The sequence below is a fragment of the Anabas testudineus genome, chromosome 4 (genome assembly GCF_900324465.2).
Source record: "Anabas testudineus chromosome 4, fAnaTes1.2, whole genome shotgun sequence".
NCBI lineage: Eukaryota > Metazoa > Chordata > Actinopteri > Anabantiformes > Anabantidae > Anabas > Anabas testudineus.
The window spans coordinates 10088808-10113121 of NC_046613.1; the positions used below are offsets into that span (position 1 = coordinate 10088808).

The 24314-nt window shown below is 41.5% G+C and overlaps 3 protein-coding genes and 1 long non-coding RNA gene across 5 annotated transcripts; 2 read left to right on the plus strand and 2 right to left on the minus strand.

Moving 5' to 3' along the window:
- The first annotated feature begins 1916 nt into the window (after positions 1–1916).
- peak3 (PEAK family member 3) lies at positions 1917–6003 on the plus strand. Its single transcript, XM_026345744.1, has 4 exons — positions 1917–2325; positions 2562–2710; positions 3115–3674; positions 4063–6003. The coding sequence occupies exons 1-4, from the start codon at positions 2261–2263 to the stop codon at positions 5137–5139; spliced, it is 1851 nt and encodes a 616-aa protein (XP_026201529.1). The 5' UTR covers positions 1917–2260; the 3' UTR covers positions 5140–6003.
- On the minus strand, positions 5763–10268 carry LOC113152485 (ornithine decarboxylase antizyme 1-like). The gene is given in 6 exon segments (XM_026345746.1): positions 5763–6400; positions 6582–6667; positions 6911–7086; positions 7501–7587; positions 7589–7655; positions 10071–10268. Coding segments are annotated over 6 exon segments (666 nt in total). The 5' UTR covers positions 10190–10268; the 3' UTR covers positions 5763–6269.
- Positions 10269–11172: 904 nt separating this feature from the next.
- On the plus strand, positions 11173–12759 carry LOC113152835. The gene is made up of 5 exons (XR_003297919.1): positions 11173–11301; positions 11499–11556; positions 11649–11783; positions 11901–11977; positions 12638–12759. It is a non-coding gene; the product is annotated as an uncharacterized LOC113152835 (long non-coding RNA).
- A 196-nt stretch (positions 12760–12955) lies between these two features.
- LOC113151904 (muellerian-inhibiting factor-like) lies at positions 12956–15782 on the minus strand. 2 transcript variants are annotated; one of them, XM_026344769.1, is made up of 7 exons: positions 15649–15782; positions 15252–15563; positions 15005–15174; positions 14748–14859; positions 14555–14654; positions 14091–14467; positions 12956–13703 (listed from the first exon to the last, which is right to left on the minus strand). In XM_026344769.1, exons 1-7 carry the CDS (start codon positions 15761–15763, stop codon positions 13297–13299), a joined length of 1593 nt encoding a protein of 530 aa, XP_026200554.1. In that variant the 5' UTR covers positions 15764–15782; the 3' UTR covers positions 12956–13296. The 2 variants fall into 2 exon arrangements, with proteins under 2 accessions (XP_026200554.1, XP_026200553.1); XM_026344768.1 differs by having other exon boundaries at positions 14043–14467.
- Positions 15783–24314: the final 8532 nt, after the last annotated feature.

A 24314-nucleotide genomic window follows, 5' to 3' on the forward strand; every position in this document is an offset into this window, starting at 1 on the left:
AGCTGCTGAACAGCGTTCAGTACACCTACGTGTCCCCTAATGTAACTGTGTTGCATCTTACTGAATATTTAATTTACCTTCAGTGACCTCAACCCCATGATATGAATAGGATGGACAAAACAGTGGAAGCACTAAAATTCAACACCATATTCTAGTAAATGATGATGCAGTAGAACCTGAGCATTGTAATTATAATAAGTACAGGAGTAAGAAGGAGATCGATACACGGGAAAATAGTGGGCTTATAAATAGTGGTTTATTTGACAGCTATAGTTGATAGTTCTTTACAGATGAACATTCACATAAAAACACTTAATAACCAGACGTTTCCAACCCTTTTGGTGCGTGCGCTCTTACGAGAAAGTATTGTCTGGCTGTGGTTCATCAGCATGTTTTTGAAGTCTGTGTGTTAGCAGTTGCAACCCACTTCCTCTCTAAACCTCTCAGATTGATTAACTGTTTATGGTACAAAGAGGTGTAACTATGCAATATTTCTTTAAAAGAAAAACACTTACACTTGTTTTCTTATAGTTTCCTCTCCCATTACCCCAGAGTCCACTCAGATTGAACCCTTTGATCCCTGTAGGCTGGGTAACAAGGAAAAAACTACCACAGTTTCACTTCAGTAAAGTGGCACTTTACGGACAGATGTGACTCATAACATTATTAATAATTACTTTATTGCAATGTCATATATGAAGTGTTGTTAGTTACACCTATGTTTGACAAGTCAAAGTGTCTGCTGTGGGTTAATCAGCAGAGGTTTTACTTCACCTTTTGCTCTGGTCACCTGTGGCCCCTGTTCGTCATCTGTGACCTGTCAGACGGTGTGACTCACAGTGTGTGGAGCAGGTGATGCTCTGATGTGTGCATCCTTCTCTGTTCTCTGTTCTCAAGTGGAAGTGAAAATTCTGAAGAAGTTTTCTAGTTGCCTTCATGCTGAGAAAAAAAAAATGTCACAGGCTTAAAACGCTGCAGTGCTGCTTAATCATCACACAAAACAGCATGTGCACCGTGTTAACAAGTAAATTCCTCTTCAGTTCCTTCATGACACCTGTTAACATGATGGTTAAAGTAAAATAAAATATATATATATAAAAAAAACAGCCCTTTAACACAGAGGATGTGTGAGTTATTTTTGAGCACCACAACAGCACACACCCCACCTCAGTAATATACTCTAGGTAAGACGACGAGGAGGCTCAGACACATAGCCCAGAGTGTGTGAGTGTGTGCTGTGTTGATGCTCATTGTTAATTATAAATATTAATACTGATGCTAAACTGATCCCATATGCTTCATATTTCCCCTCATCCTTTGTAGTAGCATTTTTACCACTTTAGTTCAGACTTATATAAAGTATCTCAGCAAATATTAGTAAATCCCACTAACTTTGGTGATCACTTTTTCTTAATTGCCCCCATGATGTGTATGTCTGGGCAGTAGAACTACACTACTCTCATACTGACAATAAGAACCATTAGATGCATTATAAACTCAGATCCAATTCTCACATTTATTATAGTATTACTGGAGAACGTCTTTTGCAAGACCGACCTTAGAGCATCTGCAAATGGCTTTCGCATCACATCATGTCATATTGTAATGCTACTTAAAGTGTTGTCTGCTTGTTGATTTTATATTATATTATCACACAATGAACATTATATATCAAGCACTTCCAACCTCTACCACTTTTGCAACAATACCAACAGTAAAGCTCTTCGGTCTCGTTCTGCTTAAATATTTTATAATAATATTTATCCTCCCTTTTAAGACACTGGTACTAAATGTTCAGACATGTGAGTGTATTCCGTGAAGCAGGACGTGCATGTGTAGAAGCTCAAACTGCATCATCCAAAAGAGAGAAGTTCACATTGAGGCTCCACACCGCAACGTAGATCAACTGCAACAGAACGAAAGAAAAAGAAAAGAGTGCAAGTAGAGGGGGCTCTGCTATAACTGCTCTTCCCCATTCCGTCAAGTTGAGGTTAGCTCAGAGAACAATTTTGCCCTGAGAACAGACACTACTTTTTCCGGTACCAACCTCACGCTCAGACTAAACGATTTGGGCAAAAGATAAGAAACTTTAAAACCTGCAACAACAGAGAAAATGTCACGGAGGGAGTGTCTGAGATAGAGGGGAAGTCGCTCAGTCAGATAGCGAGTTAGCCACCTGTAAGCTTCACGTACACAGTATCCAGTGACAGCAGTGAAGTGTCAGAGAGGTGGAGGAGCACAGTGTCTCTGCAGACTCCTGATGGCGACCGACTCTGCCAGCAGAGTGGAGGGGCAGCCACCAGAGCTGCCTGTCAAAAAGCACAGGTAAGACCAACTAGCTGTCTTTTATTAATCTTAAGCATAATCCACACACACACACAATCTTTATTAAAAACATCACGATTGGGACACAAGTTGATTGCGAAACTTATATGCTGGTGTGACGTAACCTGCAGTGCATGTATTACATGTAACATGTCACAGACAACAGGAACTTTGACATACTTTTTTGCAAACACAATAGTATTGTTGAAGAATAATCCATTTCTCTTCTTATACAGAAGCAGCTCCCTGAGCCGCTCCAGCATGGAGTCTGACTGTATTATGCTCAGCCCTGTAGGGCTTCACCATCAAACCTACGTATACAGTGATGTCTTCTCTGAACCCACTGATTGTCATGCAGACCAGTGTCCCATACACCAGCGCTACGGTGGGTTTTAGTGAGCAGAGGTAGCTTCCCATCAGATCAGTTAAATGATTCATGACTTAAGTGAGGGATGGAGTGCTGTTTGGCTCCACAGTTGTGAGAGTAGGATTTGAATATACAGTACAGCTCAGCGTGCAGAGGGAAAAACAATAAACGTACTAGAACGTGTGGTTCAGTGTGTCTCAGTTTGTGAGTGCTGAAGGAGAGGAAGTAGCCTATGAAACCTTCACTGTCAGTAAGATGCATGTGATGTTATCCAGCTTATCGTGACGTGCAGAAGTGCTTTTGGGATTTTGATTATTACTATTAGTGGCTGGAGACTAGAATAGAGATGCTGTGTCCAAACTGTTGTCTCATCGTTTCTCATTGTTCAGTCTGACCTAAATCCCTTTCACTGCTTTGCTCAGACCGTTTTCGACACCAGGAGAGATATTTCTCTGATGGCACCCCACCACCTATTCCAAAGAAAAGGCTAGCTCGCACTTTGTCCCTCCCGGGCAACAGTGCGCCTCCAGTCTCTCCTCTGTCCCCTGTGTCCCCACTGCTAAGGCACCCTCAGAACTTTGACAATCCTGTGTACATGCTGGCTCCCATACCCAACACCTGTTTCTCTGAGGAGACGGAGGCGGTTGAACCAGCATCAAGGAGCAGCATTTCCTTACAGCCCTTCTCCCAGCTGTCTTTTGACACCCCAGATGAACATCTGCCTTACCTCTTTAGTGGTTTTGATGACCAGAGGGTTGTTTCTCAGGGGATCCAGCATCGCCACCTACTATTCCTGAGAAGTATGGCACAGAGTGTGGAGGCTAAGATCCTGCTGCAAAGAGAGACCTCGGAGAGGGAGGTCAGCCCATACCAGCCTCAGGATTTCCTGTTATATGGGGGGAGCGAGCCAAAGCTGATTGGAGACACTGTCTACTACAGCGTGCATAGTCCCAAGTTCCCAGGGAGGGTGCTTGGTTTAAAGGTAATGCCACAGCTCTTTTCTATACTGCACCTATACTACAACATGCTCTACACGCTTTCATGCATGTTCTTTGGAAGAGCTCTACTTTTATTGCTTCAAATATGTTGCACTTTTTAAATTTCCTTTAGAATAAAAAAGTGTTATGCAACTAGCACAGAGCAGCAAACATGATCTTTATCAACCTTGGTAGCTGTGGCACTGCACTGCGGTATAACGCTTCCTCTTAAATGTCATCAGGTGTCACTGCAACAGGAAGACCAAAAGTTTTTTTTTTATATATATATATATATATATATATATTTAACACTTTAATTTGCAGTGTGAAACTTTTCTAATTATAATGTTTGGTTCTTGAAGTTTTTTTTTTTTTATCCTTCTTTCTGTGCAGGTACACAAACGGATATCAGCTGACACCAAACACAATTCATCACATGTTAATGTGGACGATGTTATTGTTTATTTCCAACCCAGCAACACCCTAAGAGATGATCCCATCTATTCTTATGGACAAGATCTGTCATCTCCTTTAAAGATAGGCTGCACTGCTTCTAAATCACCATGTGGAGGCAGCACAGAGTCTGACAAACATCTAACAAACACCAGTCTGCCCTCAATTCAGTCTCTCCTCCTGCAGGGACACTCTGTGAGCATTGTGAGAGACCTGCCACATGTCACTCTAGAGGACTTTGTTCTTGACAGCAGCTCACTGCAGAGCACAGAGCGTCTGGTTTATGACAGACAGCTATGTGTTCTGTTGGTGCAGATATTAACAGCTTCACAACATCTGTACAACGTCAGCGCCACTGCAGCAGAGCTCAGACCCCGGGACATCCTTCTAGTGTGGCCCAGCAGAGAGAGGGACGGGAGCGAAAACAAGCTTAAACAAGACACGCCTGAGGGGAAGAGAGTTTCTGAGACGAGCAGAGCGAGGGATAGGATGGAGTGGGAAAAGACAGAGAAAAAAGGGAGCATCCAGGCTCTATGGAGGACGCGTGGTTCCGCTCGTGTAGTGTTGACCCCTAGATTTTCTGCTCAGCCTGAGCCTCATTCCCTTGTCTCAGTCAAATCCCAGATTGCAGCCTTAATTCAACACTGCCTGTATTCACAAGGTCCAACTCCGTTCAAGTCTTCGTACAGAAGTGGACTCCTGTATATTTCCTCGTTGCTCCAGAATGAGAGCACCGGGCCCCAGATGGCTGACATGGTGGCAATGCTTCAAGTGCTCCTCTGGGGCCCCCGTGTACCTCTCTTCAATCTCAGAGGCTACACAACCACAGCTGTACACAACTGGCTGACGATCAAACGAGCTCTGCTGGTGATGAGATTGGCAGAGAAGGGCCTGATCCAGGATCAGTCTGCTCTCAGCTGGGACGACTGCATGTGCCTGCAGTATCTGTCCTTTACAGACCCTGAGACAGTTGTGAGTGTGACCAGTCAGCTCTGGCTCAATCTGAAGGTTGACTGATGTTTGCAGTCATTGCGTGAAATTGTCCAGTCTGTCTGTAAATGTAACTTTGTCCAAACAATGAAATCTTTGCTTCATTTATCAATAAGTAAGTCCACGTACTGTGTCTCTATGTGTCTAATAAAATACTGCACTTTGAATTTCTAATGCTAATTATATTAAATGTGTAATATAATATTGCGACTGCACTTGCTGCATTTTTTTGGCAATTTTTGTTTGATTAGTTAAGACTTGTCTTTTGTTGGTCAGTATTCTGTGCAACGATTACAAATCCATTATTAAAACGCTACCCTTTTTTCCACTTTATTTCCTTCTTATTAGTTACAGGAAGTAGTTGGAATGGTTTGAAATATAGATTTCAGTGTTGTACCAATTCCCATTAAATAAAAATGATGATGCTCACTGACGTTACTGTATGATTAATGAAGATGACTTGTATTGTGTTAGTCACTAAATGCCTCAGTACCTATTATAAGAAATTGCCAGACTAGTTACATGTGGCAGTATAAGAAAACCCCTTATCAAACTATGAATCTGTTACCAGCATCAATACTTTTATATAGGTGTGGTCAGACAACGCACTGTGATCCAGTTACAACAACTTTATACTCAACAACAATACGTTTCAGGTGAGCACTTTTATTTAGTACAGTTACAACATGCAGACTTCTACCAAGTGAAACAAATGAATTTCATGCACACATTAAAAAAAAAAACAATATCAACAGGAGAATCAAATGATTACTATGAAAACACGTCTACTTACATGAGTAAGATGAAGTCAATTTTATCATAAATATTACAACGTGGAGATGATTGGAATTGGGGGGTGGGTTGGGGTTGAGGGGGTTCAGCACTACACATCATGGAAAGTAACACCGTGGCAAGAACACACAGCCCAGGTATCATGTGGGCACTTGCTTTACATTCCTGGTATATTAACATCTTACCTAGTGCAAATATCATTTAAATACAGCACATGGTAGGTAGGTAAAGGTAACACCAACAAAAAAAGGAACCTCTGATGGGAAACACACTGAACTTTAATAATTTATTAATGTCAGCGAAATTATAAAGGTGTGAGGCTATAGATCTAAGTAAGGACAACATTTGTAACTGCTCAGCGTCAATCAATCGTCATCAGAGGAGTCTCGCTCGATGCTGTAAGCCATGAAGAAAGCGTCAGGGCGGGAGGGGACAAGGGGATGACCCGGTCTCACAATCTCAAAGCCCAGGAAACTGAATGTACGCAGCAAGGATGCTGAGGACACACGACATAAACTGATGTAAGTCCTCTTGCTGTCACTTAAAATACATTAATGAAACCTCATACAGGTAATAAAAATGATACAACTTAACTAAAAAAAAGAAAAATACTCTTTCCATAATGGCTAAATTACAAAATTTACACGTGTGAATAAATTTCATATTAAAGTTCTCACCTCTGTCATCACGGTTCTTGTGAAAACAGATAAATACGTGATCAACCTGAAGCTGCTCCTCAGCAAATTCCAACAGAAGAGCAAAACTGTAAAGAACCAAGACAAACAAGAAAAGTAAATGTATTATAGGGAGAAAGTTAATACACCTTTCAGAAAACAGTTATTGATGATTGTTTCATTACGTATATTTCTACAAATTACTTCACATGATAACAGAAACAGTTCTACTATATAACAAAACATCATGGTACATTTTTTCCTAAACTTGTTTAAACCTCTAATTTTTTTTTTTTTTAAATGACATGAACAAAAACACTCCGCCTACCAACCTGTCTTTGCTGCCCTCAGGCAAAGCTCCAGGGGGGATTTCAACGTAAATGTTCCTCCCTTTCAGCGCCAACCTCCAGACACAGTGCTTGCCTTCAGATCGACGGGGCTCAAAGAGCAAGAAACGCACTCTGCCATTAGCAGGAGGAGGTTCCTCAAGAACCAGCAACTGAGCATCCTAAAGGACAGCAGGAGAACAGTGGTAAACAAGAAAAATACTCTCACGACACATGACATCAATTATAAAGTTCTAGCTACAGAGTACAGGAGAAAAAACAATAAAAAAAAAAAAACTCATCTGTGGCTACTTAAATTTAGAATGGTGAAAAGGGAACCACAGTGACAATCATAAAAAGGTAAGTTGTCATAGTCATGTGGCCTTTGACTAAAACAATGACGTTTGTTTCACTGAGTGCTGAGAGCTGAATTACAAATAACTGCCTTTGTATCTCTCAAAGTCGACAAACTCGTCTTCCTGCACTGTTGGCTCGAGGCAGGGTCACACTGCATTTCTTCCTTCCCAAAACCAATAACACCCTTGCAACAAGAAGTTAGTGTGCTCAAACAATATTGAAAAGGTGCTTTAACTTACAGAATAGAATAGCTTAGCTGAAAGATTGCGATCCCGCTGGTCATTCCCTCGCCCACCTGGGATCTTCAGGGGTGGGAGAGGGGCATCAGGAGCACCACAGAGGCCCCGGACACGGGTTACTGCAACAGCGGGAGCACCTCCTGGGACTGGAAATACTGGAGGGTGAAAAAAAACATGCACACACATTGAGTCATCATAAGTAGGGCAGCCACTGAAAGTTCTCGTAGGAAACACCAATTTAAACTACTAATATAAGCAGCAGACATGAGTGATTTATCTGCAAAAAGAAAGTAAAACATTTGCTATAGGTGAGTAAATCTTTAGACAAAAAAAAAGGCGAAAGCTTGTGCCCAGCATTTGGCTCTTGGAAGAGAGAATGGTTTATGTTACACTACAACATAATTTTTTGTCTATTAGTCAAATATTCACTAAAAATCTTCACATCTCTATACAATCCACATTACTGCCCCCTGCAGGGTGACTTTTAACTGGTTCCTTGGTTTGTCTGCTTAAACTTTACACTTGTTGCAATTCTTAACAGAAGGCTGCAACAGGATCTGTTTCTATAACCATTAGCCTACTTTCATGCAGCACTAACCACACTGCTCGAGTTTACAACCGACAGGAGAAACATCACTTTATCAAGTGATCTGAGGCGTTTTAATGGCAGTCAAAGTGCTTGTTACAGTTTGCTTGCATTTCTTGTGCAAATAGTGTGTGTGGCTGCACGCATTTACAGTGTTAAGAGTACAAATATTCTCAGAGCTTCTATTAGAAGCAAAACCCATTAACATAAGCAGTGCTGCCACAGCAACTCAAAAGCTCACAGATGCTCTCTTACGCAAATGTCACTGCTGTGCTATATGTGAAGAAGATGTGTGAATTCCAAATGAGAAATATTGTCCCTCTCATAGCTGAGGCAACACTGGTTCTATGTAAATCCCAATATCAGATTATGGTAAAAATCCATTAACATCTTTAAATAAACCTTAAAAGCAACATTTTCATGCTTTCAAAATAATACACAGCACAAGGGTTTTTTTTATCAACTTCTCCATTCAGAATTATTTGAAATCCCTACACACACCACAGGCAGCAACACAAACTTGCTCCTCAGGCTGTCCTGGAAAATACAGACGCTCTGATCACATGAACGATGAATCTCTTGAGCATCTGCTTGCATAAGAGACCTTTGCCATGTATAAATGTATCAAGGACCACTCATCTCTACAGTAATATCATAATTTAACTGTTCAGGGAATAGGTTAGAATTTTAGACGGACAATGTAAATGTAAATGACATGCTAATGTAAAAGTCTCATCTTATGAGTAGATGAAGATCAGTAGCTGAGCATTTTTCAGTTAAGACACCTGCAGACGCCTTTTAAAAAGATATGGCCTATAAAGAAAATCATATTTCTCAACATAATTTTTCTATAACTAGAGAATTAAATAAAAACATATTTGTGGTTAGAACCATAAAATAAATGCCAAAAGGCATCAGGGTTAATAGAAAAGGCTGAAAATAAACTTCCCTAAACGCCCCCTCCCCCTTCACAGTGCAGTGGAAATTTCCTATGAGTCCTTCACAACACTATAGAGCCTGATAAACAGCCTCGTCCACTGCCTGCCAAAGGCCCCCACAATGATTAATACAATACAAGGTTAAACCGAAGCACACGGGAAAGGCAATTTTAAGCGCTGATTAACTATCTCAGTTACTGCCCGACAGTAAACAAAGCTGGTTCATCTTCCCCTGATGTTTAACTAACGTTAGCTAGCACCTGAGCCCGAGGGCGAAACGGAAAAAAACACAATCACATATGATCAATTCAGCCAGGCTTTAACTACGTTAGTTAGCAACAAGCTAACATCATATAACATCATATAAATGTTTACTGTGTAATATTGTGTATCTAAATAATGTATAATCAAACTACTGTGATGTTATTGCCACTGACAGTTTTCGCTGTCAAGGCTAAATTACGCGTTAACGTACTGGAGCGATAGCAATAAGCTAAAGCAGCTAGTAATCCCCCTCCGTTGACATCAACATGAAAGTCGAGCCAACAAACGCCAAATAACGGATCAATACACTTACTCACCCCTCGATATATTCTGATTAATAACAAGCTGGTGACATATTGTTATCAGTCCACACGCTTAACGTTAGCTAGCTAGCATCTCAACATCTAAGATACCAATTTCTGTTGCGTTTCACATATTAGCCTGTGCGTTAGCATTAGCAGTACCCAAGCTAGGAAGCTAGAAAGCGGACATCAACAGCTACCACTGTTACGCAATCGTTCATACGTCGATGTAAATTAGGGGCCATTTAATATTGACGTTTGACGGAGTTGTATCAAATAAATGTGACTGGAAATGTATTTTAGAAATATATTAAATCATTTAAACAAAGCTGTTCTGCTACCTCAACAAGAAACATACGTATGAGTGTTAGCTTAGCTACTCCTCCGCTAGCTAAACAGCTAGGCCGCGATTTAAAACGTAGCTTGACGTTAGCTTGCTTAGTTAGCTTTTAACAATTCACATCGACTACACCGACATACCTTTCACTTTCAGGTTTATTACTGGATTTCTCAATAACGGGCATCTCGGCTAGGTTTCTCTCTTTTTCTCTAACAAAACAATGACTATTCAAAATCGTCTGTAGGTTAGATTTAACCATCCGGCCAGCGTCCGCACTAGCTCCTCGCTCTGTCCGCTCCTCTCGTCACTGTCGAGCTGTGGGAGCTGCAGGTAACGGTGGGCGGGGCGGAGCGCGACACGAAACGTTTACGTCACTTCCGCTCCGAAAGCCTGTTTTGCAGCTTGATTGTGTCACAAATGTTTTATGAAACGTTTCACATCTGTCACGTCTAATTGTCTATTGTTGAAGGTTTGACGACGCTATGACCGACGGAAAACATGCAACTGCTGTCTTATGTGGAAATCCAAGAAGTTTGGGCTGATCTGGAGTCAGCCAAGTTGTACACCCCTCAGTAAACATCTAAAATTAATAGACCAGTGCTTTAAATAATAAACTATCTCATTTTGTTATTCAAAAAATTAATTCTAACATATAGCAATTTCTTAAGAATAAAGAAATGTGTATTGTTATATGCATATGTGAATATTGCTTATTTTCAGCAGCTGTCTGTGTGCTGGAAGTTAATCCAGCATATCAGAAATACGCACATGTAGTGCTCATTCATACTTGTGTTTAACATATCCAGTTAGAGGGTCATTAAGTTACTGTTTGGATCTGAACGTTCATAACCATCCGTCCATGAAAACCCATGCAGGGCCAAGGAGAACTCCACACAGAAAGGAGGAGACATTTGAGGTCTCCTACCACCTTGTCATAAGAGTGAAGAAGAGACTTGAATCAGTGTGAGACTGAAATGTGACCTATAGAGGTATGAATAATGAAATCACTGTCCCCACCATCAACTGCTGCTGTTAGTGTGTCAGCAGGTAAGGTCCTTTTTTTCAGGCCAAGAATAAGTCAAAATTAATCAAAACATATTTTTATTCCATCTCGCTTGATTTTCTTATCAGTGGCATGTAGATATATGTTTATAACTCTTGTTCACCTGTAGCTTCACTGGATCAGCATAAACAGCAACAGTTCACGCTATGAATGTCATTTCCCTGGCATCTGTGTCTGTCAGTCAAGGGGCAAAGGAGCATGGTGCAGGGTGTGTAAAGCACGGCCTCTGGTCAGATCAAAAGCCGCCATCGACACTACTGTGCCAACCTTTCATTTCATGGTGAAGCAAAACTGAAGCGTCACATCAGGTACGTTTCTTTTTCATGTGCAGTGGTTCATATTAACATCAAGTCTGATCGTTTGTTTTTTTCTACTAGCTGCAGGTGCCTATTTTAAGCGAGCCTATGTTAGTCTGTGACATGCAGTACAGTTTGAAAGACAGTGCACATAACTTTTTATATCTTAACTGTTATAACTTACAACTTCCTTTTGGATGCAATTATAGACGTAGACCTCAACATTAAAGACTGAAGACATCAGAGTTGGAACATCAGAAAACATAAGTAAGAAATCTGTCCACCCTAAACAGCCTGAATGTTACAGCAGCTGTGGCTACATGTATCTGACTGACTGGTCTGTTTGGGTCTTTCTTTAGTGTCTTATGAGCGGATTCTGTCCATTGAAAATTTGAGTGATGTTCCTAATCCATGGAAGGGATTTACCATGAACCGGTGCTTAGTGGTGGCACTGGTCGTTCTCGTTGTGAGCTCAGGGGTGCAAGAGTTACATGGTGAGTGCTGTCATCATGTGATGTCATCACTTCAGATACAGAAAGAGCACAATTTGAGAGTTACGTAGACTTGTTGGCTAAAAGATGATGTATATTTTATATCATTTTGTGTTCTAGATGCTCTGGACTGTTTTGTTGAGGAGACAGGTATAAGGACTTTCTTTGGAAATCTACAGGATGGTTCAATACCTCAGGTATAGTCCATAACTGTCCTCCTTTCACAAAGACCAATAATCATATCAGATTGTTGTTTGGAAAAAACAAATTAATAGAGACTCTTGTTTACACCTCTGTGTGTAGTTTTAAAATACTAATATGTTATAAAGATTCCCTGACGAGACCATTTCACCACTAATACCAGGCTCCATATTAACTTTTTTTGTAATTTTACTAATGTAAACAACAGTACAGAACAACATTTTACCACCCTATTTAAATGATTTATAAAGTTTGAATTAACCCAAATACTTTGAAATGCTTGATAGCACTGAGGTTTAGTTAATGTCAGGTTAATGGGAGAAACATATGAAAAGTTTATCATTATTAAATGTGTATTTTGAGTGCAGTCAAACAGGGAGTCACTAAATCATGCTAGCACAGCATATTACATTTGAATTTTACTTATTATGGTTAGTCTGTTTTAGAGTTTATAGTTTATGAAGGTTTAACAACATTGTGACGTCTTCTATGGCACAAATCTGTCTTTCTGTATTTAGTTACGTCAGACTCGTAAGATACAGTACACAATAATAAAGAATAAAGTGTAATCACTTCCCTTGAAGTACAACAAAACTATATTATAAAAGACACTTTAATTGTCACTGAGTCGCTATTTGAATTTGTGTTGCCGTCAGATCTCTGTATGGGACAGTTTCACGTGGTGGAGGGGATCTGAAGAAGTTGGAGTGATAAGAAGAAGAAAAAAGCCAATTAGCAACAAAACAATCATGAAACCCAAAACTAAAGAATAAAGGTGAAAGGTCAAGAAACGGATGGTTCTTGAAACCTGCTGTCACAATAGCAGGTTTCTGATTAGAGAATATAAAGAATATAAACAGTATTCAGTATGTTTTGAATGCAATTTTATTATTATTTAATATATTTGATTCAAATTATGCTGTTGTTTTTGTTGGTAAGAAATATTTATCATTTCAATGTTCAGTTCAATCAAACGACTTCCTTTTAGTATTACTAACTTAGAGGCTCTCATTTGAATTCTATACCAATTCTGGATTATTTTTTTTCAAATATTTTGTTTTCAATAAACTTATTGAATTGTGATTGATTATTTGTAAGAGTGAAAAACATTCTTTCTGTGCATCTACTCCGAATGGATATGATCAGGCCTGTGTAAATGAATATGTGCATTTTACCCCAGTGTACAGTGTTAATACTGTGTGAATAAATACAATTAGTGCCAGTGAAGATACACTAAGAGCTACAGTGATTGTTAAACAACACTAGTAAAATATCTTTGGTGTCACAAATATATACTGTACAAAAGAAAATAGATCTAGCGGCATCCACACTCCTTTGCCACCATATCTGGTTTAATGGAGAGGTAAGTTCCATGTTCATTTAAATCCACCACCTCCAGGGCTTCGTAGGCCACAGGCACACAGCACGGAGGCCGCTCGTCCACATTCTCACTCCCAATGTGAGCATTGAGCAGGACGGCGTGGTTGTTGCTATTGGCCAGGGGGAACCTACAGGATCCATGACAGTTGTTGATGTTGGCGGAGTTTGGACCCACAACGTGCTTTTCGAAGGACACGACGAGGCTTCTGAGGCCACAGACGTCGCCCCTCGCTGGATTGCTGGGGTCAGCTCTAGTGGCCCGCAGACCTCTCTGCACCTCATACGCGCGGGCCACAGTCTGCAGGGCCTTCAGCAGGAGAAATGTACGGTACTGACTCCCTCCTGTTACATGCAGACAAGAAAACAGACACAACTATGAAAAAGTAGCAAAACAAGAAATCCAAATGTATGGTTTAGTCTTTTGCTTGTTTGCTGTGATTTCAAACCAGTAATAGTTTGAAATAAGTCATAAATGGGGCGACTAATTCAAGTAATTGATTCATATAAATATAGAAATGTTAGTAGTTAACCTAAAAACTGAGCCAGAGAAATATATGAAAAATAATATTTAATACATTTTTATATCCACTTAAGTTAAATATTATGTTTAAAATGAGAACATTCAAAATGGACAGGTGGTGTTGAAAGGTCAGGAACCACTGATCCAAAACCACTCATCACCTGCTGCTGGTTCCTTCTCTGGAAACGCACTGAGTTCATTTAGCCTACCCAGCATCTCTGAGGCCCTGTGACCTACGTCCTCCTCCCTTATTATGTCCTGTATCTGTATCATAGTCTGCTGCAGCCTCCGCCTCAGCTCCTCCACCAGTGCAGGGGACAGAGACAGCTCTCCGTGATTCATCTGAAGCGTGGCGCGCCAGTGAGTGAAGGAGAAGACGGTGGGGGCTGAGGAGTTGATCAGTCCTGCTAACAGGGTCTCACTGGACGATAAGCCAATTGTGAGAGGAGGCAAGGATTGTAGGGAATCCAGCTGGAGCGGAGGGGAGTTAGGGTGGTCCTGAGGCAAGAGCTCACCCAGCAACCGCTTCAGCCCACAGATGAAGGAGACGGTCTGTGAAGGGGCTGGACATGAGTGTGAAACATGTCTGAAAGAGAGTAAAAGATTTGGACTCGGCATCAAACTGAATGCAGTCTGGTAAATTTGAAATGGGGAACATGAAAGTTAAAACAACCTTGTCTCAGTTCCTGCTTCTTCAGAAAAAAGCAGAAGTGGAGTCATGCTGATGTTATTTCCTGATTTTCCACCAATTAGGATGGCTTTTAGGCTTTCTTCTGCAATGAGAGGAAATGAGAGGAAATGTGAGAAGAGTGCACATTAAACAGCAAAGTGAAAACAACATACATGTACGTAGCATGGGATCTTACTCATTTCAGGGGACTTAGTCTCAACAGAAAGTGTCCATTTCTGGTGAATGTGGCTCTGTGATGCTTTTCCTGGCAGCAGTATGTACTGTGTTTCTCCTGAAATGCACACAGACTGGAAGCAACAAAAAAAAAACAGGACGACTCAGTGGAGAACAGTCTTTACTGTAAACCCTGTGAAATCTGCAGGCTTGGTACCTTAAGCGTCGCCCTTATGAAAACATAACCTGCAGCACACTTCACCCCGCGCCCTGCTTTACCTGGGTGTTCGGCTGCAGCAGCTGACTAGTGAAAGTGACGTCCAGGTCTCCTCCTTTGAGTGGACTTTCAAACGTCAAGAGCAGCACAGGTTTCCTTTTGAGCAAAGGAGACTGTGGGAGGTCAAAGGTCAACTTGATCATTACCCTCTCGTGCTCATCTGCCACCAGCACTGTTGTGGAAAATAACAGATGCTGTAAGATAAAAATAAACATTTAAGAAACGTCTGCACTCAGAGAGCCATGTTACCTCCAGCTGGATACACAATCTTCAATCCATTTCTCTGGGTTCTGCTTGTTTCCTGAGCCAGCTCTAACAAGACGTAGCCTGATGAATTCTCAGACGATGAAGTGCAGATCCCAAACAGTATCAAACTGCTGTTTGTGAGTTCACCGTCGCTCCCCATGCTTTCACGAAGGGCTGAAAACGTGTCATCCACAAAGCACGGAGCGTTGTGAGGGACGGGACAAGCCCCCGCGGAGGCTGATGAGGTTGTTGCTGGCGCATTTTTACCATCTAAACCATCCCCGGTCTCCACGGAGATCACTGTGTTATCAACTCCTTTGAATTGAATAAGAAATACATTAGAGTACACACTTGAAAACTGAAAAGTTTAGATGCATCCAGATGGTTAGAGTAGTCTGACCTGTCCCTGTGGGGTCCTGGCTCAGGTCCTGGCCATGTGGGACATGCAGGGCCACACAGAGTCGTGCCCAACACAGCATCAACGCTCCATAGTAGAAAATATTCCCAACCATCATACTGCACTGTCTGAGTGTGAGCCTGTGTGGGCAGACCTTTCTCAATCGCATGTTTTGAATGGGTCAAGCTCCAGAGGATGGGAGTTATATCCTCCCACCTTTCCCTCTCACTAACTGGACGACACGCTGCCAAAGTAGGAATATGGTGTCCTTGATGATTTAAACTGTGGATTCTCAGTTTTTTTCACCCACAGGATATAGGTTAGATCCAGATTACACATGTTATTGAAAGTAGAAAAAAAGTAAGTGAAAAGCACAATGTGCTTTCATTGTGCAGTAAGAATTATGGATGACAACAAAGGCCCGTCTGAAAGTGACAAAGTCAGAAATGATCTTTGCAACGTGGCCACTTTCAGAAAACACTGAAATGTTACCTTACTTTAAATAATGTTAAAGCTGCTTTCTCAAGGTCATTTAAAGGAATGATTTGGTATTTGGGGAAACAAGCTTGCTTGCTGAGAGTTAGATGAGCACATGATTATCCATTTTTATTTATGTACATCAGTCAGGTAACAGAGACTCCAGTTGGTTAATAACCATGCAACTTTCCCATTTCCTTTTTGGTTGAACAAACCAGAAGTAACACAGATAGGTACAACTAGTGTTTCAGTAGGAACAGTGACTGACTGACATCAGTAAATCGGGCTAGAGTGTTATATTAGATATTATAGATATAGATGTTATAGTAGGGGTGCAGTGCATAAACCAATCATTACAAAGATGAATGCACATGTAAGAGTTCAGTAGCACTGGTCTGTAAAAAATGATATGGTCAGATGAGTCGTCCTTCAGCACATCCACAAGCGAGTCCATTAGTGGCATTTGAATGAACTCCTAACAAGGTGACGACAGAGCTGAATGTAACAATATAATGATAACTTAATTAATGTTGTGTAATGTGTACACATGTATCTCGTGTTAGTGATGCTGGAAGGTTAAGAAGAGATTGCACTGTGAGCCCCCTCTCAGAGAACAGATACGAGGTCTGATTCCTTTCAAAGAGCGTTATCACTTCCACTCCCATCACTAGTCTCGCAGCTGCTGCGTTGTTTTGCAGGCAGTCAAGGTCTCGGGGCTGTTTAGTGGCAGTGTATCCCAAGAGATAAAGCCAAGGTTCGCTCTTGTGCATTACAAATCTTCAGCGAGGTATGACAAGAATTCGTCATCATTCATCAATGCTGCTACATGTTATCAACAGGGTATTTGTAGAACATTTCTTGGCAGGTTCCACATGCTCCTGATGCCTATTTCAGTATATTTACACAATGACACCTTTCATGTGGTGTAGCTCTTCTGTGGATATCTACATTTTTCTACTCTTGAGAATTCAGCCGTCTCCCACACACGGTGGCCCATCTGCTGGGCTATTTGGACCCCACCAATTTAAATGAGTGCAGCTATTATGGACATATTCCTCCATGACTCAAGGTGAACAGTTTCACTATAGGAGTTTGTTGTAAGTTTTGTTTTTCTCAGGCATTACAGGCAATTGTGGCACAAAAACAAGTACTGACTTCTCTAAATTGTGGTACTTTGGATTTCTGTGAAAAAGGAAGAGCAGTGTGGGGGATGCACAACTAGTTCCAGTCATGAGAATTTAAATAAACAAACAGTAGAAATAGCTGCACGCTAAACTTTGACAATTTATTTCTATATAATTGTGATGTAGTCACCTCTAGTCTTCCTGGAAATAAAAATAAAAAAGCAGCTAAAATAAGTTAATCAAATGTCCACTGTGACATTGTGCTGTTGTGAATACGCACTGTTTTTGACAGTTGGGGCCTTTTTACTTTACTTTTCTGTTCTCATTTTGATGTTTCTACTTGATCTGCTGGTCTTCCATGAGGAAAAACAAAATGCAATCAGACATCAGTGCCACTACACAACAAAACTATTTCACGTCTTATATGAAACATTTTTTTTTTATTAATAATCATAAAACGCAAGAAAAAAAAAAAACATGAATTCCATTTGTTTCATTATAACATCTTAGGATAAAAGCACCAACACCGAACAGTAACAATTGTTTCTATGAAAACCCAGGGCCTTTTGGAAAGTAGGTCTGTCGTTATTGCACCTCAAACCTGCCCTGGCTTCACCAATCAGAGATCACTGTACACATACTCTAGTTCACCTCTGTCCTTCACCACTCAAATAATGGGAAGGATCCCAACAGGGGACAGTGAACCTCCTTCTTAGAGACACAAATCTAGACAGAGGCATTTGTGAGATAAGGAAGATGCTGAAAGTTGTGGCAATTTCACAGCTTCTCAAAATCAGACTGACTCACAAAGCTTTGTAAAGCTGGATTCCCCTGCAGACGCTGGGTGTAATGTGACAGTGAGAATGAATCTGAGGAGATCTGACAAGGCAGCGGACGAATGTTGTTCTTTGAAATATCCTTACTGAGGGGGTTGTCCTGGTCCTGAGTTAGGCAAGAGAGGGACTTCATCATGTCTGATGGTGAAAACGTTTGTGACATGCAGTAGTTTAAAGAAAATTGTTTACATCGTTTCAAGCAATATGGGAAGTTCCTGAGTTAAGGCCTTTGGCAGGATTTAGAGTAAACAGCCTCGACGGCAGAGCTCTCACAGATTATCTATCAATAATGTACCAGGGTGAAGTATGCTGGAGAACTGCATAGAAGCTTTCAATTCAAATCATGCCCATACGCCAAAGGACTTCGATAACAGCACCTTGTCGCTTTGACTGATAATGTAGCTACAAAAGTGACATTTGCAGTTTCCACAAACGATTCTCACTCGCACATACACCGCAGCTTCTCCAGATTAGAGAAACGTCCAAGGGTTGGACTGCGCTGTCCAGAAATCCGCCAGGCAAGCTTGTATTGAGGATTATTAAACCATAAAACCCTGCAGCACAAGAGGACAAAAGGAGATTTTTTTTTTTTTTTTGTATCAATAGCTGCAATTTCCTTGTTTTCAGTGAAGGAGAGCACCATGCTGTCTGTCTGACTAGTAGTATTAAAAACTGACAAGAATCTGAAGACAATTAAAAGCATAACATTGAACTGCAACTGTATCAAACACCAAGAATAAGAAAATCAAAACAGCATCAACAATAATTACAAAAGACCTCTCAGTGCTGGTAACAAATGGACTCTATCCATATTCTCTAATTATGTTCTAAATGACTTTGTTTCACATGAACACTCGTGTTTACAGAGTGAGTGCACAGGACAGGAGTTTTTTGTTGTTTTTTCTTTTACTATAAAGCTTTGATTATTAGTCTAATCTTCCCTTAGATATGCACCGGCAAGTGGGAAAAAAAACAAACACACACACACAAACTGAGCTTAAGTGTATTCCCACTACCAGAGACATTAAATTAAGCTTGGCTGCTCTCACTTCCAACCATGTGATGCGCACATACCCACCCAACACAAGTGTTTTACAACAGCATGTCTGGCAATTACACAGTATGCTCATGTTACAAGGTGCGACCTTGTTAGTAAGACATCTACAGAGTGTGTAAAGAGGTTGACACAAAGTTCTGTATGCACCAGTGAAGACTTGCGTTTGTAAAATCTGAATTGTTTGGAAACAGAAGCACCATTTTTTCCTGCAGAATCTCAGTTGGTTGACAAAACAACAACAACAAGGGCGAGGAAACAAAGTTGTGAAAATATCCGATAAGTGAGAACAGTTCTAGTGCTGGGATCTACTGTGCTAAGCCACAGCACCTCTGTGTGTAAAACACACACACAGCTTCTTCTGAATTTCTAGTTCTGTGCTGTATACGTCACAGAGATAAAGGTGCTGCTTTGCCGCCATGTTGTAAGGCGCCATCTGTTAAGGTCCAGTGGTTGCAATGCTTCGCTCTCCTTGGCTTCAAGCCTCTTGTTTAACAGCCTGAATTTAAGGATCACAATGCTAGCACCAAAAATAACCCTATTCACTTATATATATATCCTTATATATATATCTATATATGTATATGTATATGTATAGACTGTATATAGATACATATTTTATATATCATTCTGTTTATGATGGAGAGACATACAGGGGAAAACAAAACGTTATGTACAAAACAGTGTGCCTTGTTCACTTTAGAGAGCAAAGTGAGCCGACGTATGTTTAAAAACGTTGAAAAAACATGAACAGAGGCCCCTAATACCTGTTTACTCAGACTCTGAGCCAACTGCTGCAAAGTAGTTTTATCGAAAAATGGTGTCTACAGTTGCACACTAGGTATCCAAAGAACCAGACAACAGCATATTAAATATGAGAAAGGAAATGCCAAAAGGCTTTACAAATGTCCCTGTGTACAGCACCAAGTATTCAATTTGTTTTTGATGTTTTCACTACAGAATAAATAAGGTCAGGCACAGTCCAAACTTAGCACCATTGTTTTCAGACTGTGAGTCAAGTACACACACTATTGCATTCTACAATATCGACACATTTCAGGATTAAAATAAAGAAAAGAAAAAAAGAAAAACATACCAAGGCAAATGGAGAGACTGACAGCATAAATAAAATTATCTAAATTATACAATACAAACTATACAGTTGAAGAATGAATCACATTCACAGTACAAACATTGCTTACAAAAACAAATTACAACAATAAAAAAAAAGCAAACCAAAAGGTGTGAAGCGAGTCCAGTAGTTTGTTGTGGTTATGGTTATTCATGTTTTCCCAGTGTGTGAGGATTTGCATGCATGAGTGTGTATGTGTGGTCATAGCAACTAAATGCAGTACAACTCCACATCTGAGCCTTACACCTGTTTAAACCCGCATTTCACGACAGCAGAGAATATGGATAAGTTTAGCTTAACGAGAGTTCAAAATTCCTGCTGTAGCTCTGCTGTCGCCCACAAAGTAGTGTGATTCACCCAATTGACTGAAGAAAAATGTGAATATAAATACAGAATTTAGTTGTTTTTTTGTGGTTTTACTGTAATTCTTTTACACCTGGATTCATCTTCACTTAACAACAGTACAGCCACAACTCTCAAACAACTACTAGAACGTGGCTAACAATATCTACATCGAGGATCATCTCATTACATGAATTTCATTGGGCATTTTAAAAATGCACTCAACTCTGCTAAGCACTACTGGCACCCCTGGAAATGTTGCTAATTTGCCATATTTTCAAGATTTGACGGAAATGATTTTTGTCCAAATTTTATTATCTGTATTTAAAGAAAAGAAAGACTGGATTACATCAAACAAGGAATTCCTTATTTATTACTTATTTGGCTTTGCTCTAGTTCATAGCAAATAAATGAAATATTAGTGTTAAGAGCTAAAAAAAGAGAAGCCTGAACAGCATGTGTCATAGCTCATCCGCTTTGCATTATGAAAGTAAACCTTAGTTTTCTTTTTTTTTTCCCCAGCACAAAATATAGGAAATAATCAACATAACCAGAGTTTAAGGGGTGTCGTCAACCAGCCCAGATTTGTACATTTTCTGCTACATCACTAACTGTCTCTTAGTATCCAGTGTGAAATTAAACTAAAATGCTAAGTTCCTCATCTTGTTTCATAGTCAAATATGCTGCAACACTGTATTTCATATCAAGGAAGAAAACAGAGATAAGAGAGCATGCACGCAGAGAGGTGAAGCTGCATGACATCTGAGCAGAGTTCAGTGAACTGGCCTATGTGTGTGTTTAAGTGCGCACACACATTCACACATATAAAATGAAACTTTGGAGGGAGCATGACACCTCATGGGACTCAGCTCATAAAGGTGGACTGTGTGCTTCAATCAGTTGATTCATGATAACATTAACTCATTCAAAACTGATCATTATTATTAACTCTAGTTTCTGTAATAGAGACTAACACAAAGACAAAGAAATGACAATCATTATTTGAGCACCTTAAAGATAAACCAGATGTGATAAATCAGTTCATTCAGTGCTGGAGATCAGGCAGTACTGATTCCATGTTGTAAATTAACATATTAACTAACTACACTCCACACATAAACCACATAAACATGACCAGTACCGATGAATTCTGCTCAAGGTGACCATAGTGGTGGTTTGTGTGTGTGTGTGTGTGTGTGTGTGTGTGTGTGTGTCTAAGATCCCAGTACAGAAGCCGGTCTTGGAGGCGGTCGGGTAGTGCAGACATTTTGAAGCACCAGTGAGTGAGAAGAGTGCCTTGGTCCACACCTGGACATTTGCATAGTTTATTTAATGTTGAGGTAGTTTTCATTAATTACCTGGAGGATCAAAAAGAAGAGAACATGAATGATTCTATGGTTAATAAATTCAGCGTAAAAATAAATAAGACAACACTGTAACAAATCCTGTCACATTTACAATCCAAACTTATGATCCTGAATGTTTTTTTTGATTTTTTTAATATATCTTAAACCCAACAAAGGTCTTACCTTGTTCAATAGGAACAACTGCTTGTGGGAGCAGGTATACACAGGTATCCTGTGTCTCTCACTGCCTACCAGTCTCCCTCCCTCTCTCCACTCTCCGATTGCCTTTTGCCCCTCCCCTCCCCACCCTTCCCCCTTCACCTCAGCCCCAAACCCTATCTAGGACGGGAGCCAGGGAGCGGGAGGTGGTGTAGGTACCATGCATACCCTGAGTCCTCCACATGCTCCCACCACCACCTGAGCTGCTGGCCGGTGGTGGAGGCGTCAGCCGAGGGGAATAGTGCACTGCAAATGGACGAGACGAAGAGGAGGCTGACAGAGAAGAAGAAGAAGAGGAGAGGGAGGCAGTAGCGGCAGCAGCAGCAGAGACAGAAGCAGAAGAGGCAGAGGTGGAGGAGGAGATGGAGAGAGAGAGAGATGACTGTGCTCTCTGGTGGTGGAGAGAGGAGTGGGAAAGACGGGAGGAGTGGAGTGAGTCTGATCGAGAGGATGGTGGGGCGTCGGACTGCATGGGTGCTGACGAGGACGGCACACTGTGCAGTGGTGGCGGAGGGGGCAAGGAGAGTGTGGGAGGAGAAGGGCTATGCAGGACTGACTGGGTGCGGCTGTGCTGAGTCTGGGAGAGAGGGAGAGGTGAGGACCCAGACACCAGGCGCGTGGAGGCTTGCTGGGGTGCGGAGTGCTGCTGGGTTTGGGAGGAGGTAGAGGAGGAGAGACTGAGCAGAGAGCTGAGGCCTCCTGAGGTGGGCAGCGCCACCCCAAACTGATGGGAGGACACTGAGGGGACCACATGGTGAAATATACCTGCAAATCACATAGCAAAGAATGGAGGGAGGAGGAGGGCGAAAGAGTGGAAACGGGGGGACAGAGAGAGCAGATAACAGCAGCAAAGGGAGTGAGAGGGTAGGGGACAAAGAGAGAAGCAAGGACTGAGCCACACTGTGCATTGCGCAAAGCAAGACTTACACAAGCACACAGAAAGCAAACAGAGTCAGTTCACTGTGACTGTGCACAGACTGAATCAAATCAGTGTGGCCAATTAAGGATTGCCCTCAAACGGGAGCTTTTATCACAGCAAAAACTGATTTCTTTAATTACTTTTACTCACAAATGATGTGACTCTGACATGCAACTTCAACACCCACAGAAAATGTCAAAATTAACAAATGAACCTACATAAAACAAACAGAAAACTCCTCCTCAATTATGGTTAATCACAGATTTCATGAAAATATTCTGTTAAAATCTATCTACTATTATAAAAGACCATTTTCTGAGGGTTGTGTCTAACTGTAGCACTCAAGCAGCCAGTCAAAGCGAGGGCAGCACAGAGAGTCAAACTGTCAGTGAGGCAGACAGAACGACAGCAGCACTGGGCCTCCACTCACCTGGTTCTGTTAGCAGCCCCTTGCCTTGCAATAAAACTCAATATGACCCCCGGCTAGAACTAAGACCTTCCTCTGACTGTTCAACAATACTGTGATAATCACACAATGAGTTCACTCACCTCCAGCCGCCCTGCCAGCCCAGCACTGGAAAAGCTTCCTAAGGCAGAATGTCCATTGACGAGCCGTGGGGTCCCAGTCACTGTGGAGTTGCCTGTCTGAGCCCCAAACAAGGACTGTAAGACTGAGGTCCCTCCAAGAGGGAACTGAGACCCCAAATACTGTCCCACAGATGATCCCGTTGTTGAAGAGACTGCTACTGGACTGACTCCCACCTTGCCGCTCAGAATCCCCGGTCCACTGCTGGCGGCAGCAGATATGAAGAGGTTTTGACTCGTGTGGCTGCTGCTAGTCTTCATTTCCCAGTCACGAGGGGTCTTTTGCTTCTGGAGGGTCTGGCGTTGGTCCGAACCAATGCCTCCCTGCCCACCACCACCACTGCTGCTGCCTCCACCCCGGGTCCCTGTGTCCTGACTGAGGAAGGGGTTGGGGGTCATGTAGCTGGATGACTCTCCGTCACTCCCTTTCCTCACCTGCTGCTGTTTGTGATCAGAATCTGAGTCTGTGCCGCGGCTTGAGCCCCCCATACCAAATGGAGAGCCACCTTGCCTCAGGTCACAATTGGGTTGCTTGGGGTCAGAAATGGGTGAAAAGGTAGATTTCCACTTGCTTGTAGAGGACAAGGAGGATGAAGAGGAGGCTTCACTACCTGTACTGTTACCACTGCTGCTAC

What these genes read in the sequence shown, in the direction of transcription:
- LOC113151904 (XM_026344768.1), bottom strand. Translation starts at nt 15,763, where the DNA reads ATGATGGTTGGGAATATTTTCTACTATGGAGCGTTGATGCTGTGTTGG. An exon ending in GATTGTGTATCCAGCTGGAG is followed by an intron (nt 15,175 to 15,251) that starts GTAACATGGCTC and finishes TTTCCACAACAG; the next exon opens with TGCTGGTGGCAGATGAGCAC. An exon ending in GAAGCAGGAACTGAGACAAG is followed by an intron (nt 14,468 to 14,554) that starts GTTGTTTTAACT and finishes ACTCTCTTTCAG; the next exon opens with ACATGTTTCACACTCATGTC.
- peak3 (XM_026345744.1), top strand. Translation starts at nt 2,261, where the DNA reads ATGGCGACCGACTCTGCCAGCAGAGTGGAGGGGCAGCCACCAGAGCTG. An exon ending in TCCCATACACCAGCGCTACG is followed by an intron (nt 2,711 to 3,114) that starts GTGGGTTTTAGT and finishes TGCTTTGCTCAG; the next exon opens with ACCGTTTTCGACACCAGGAG. An exon ending in GGAGGGTGCTTGGTTTAAAG is followed by an intron (nt 3,675 to 4,062) that starts GTAATGCCACAG and finishes CTTTCTGTGCAG; the next exon opens with GTACACAAACGGATATCAGC.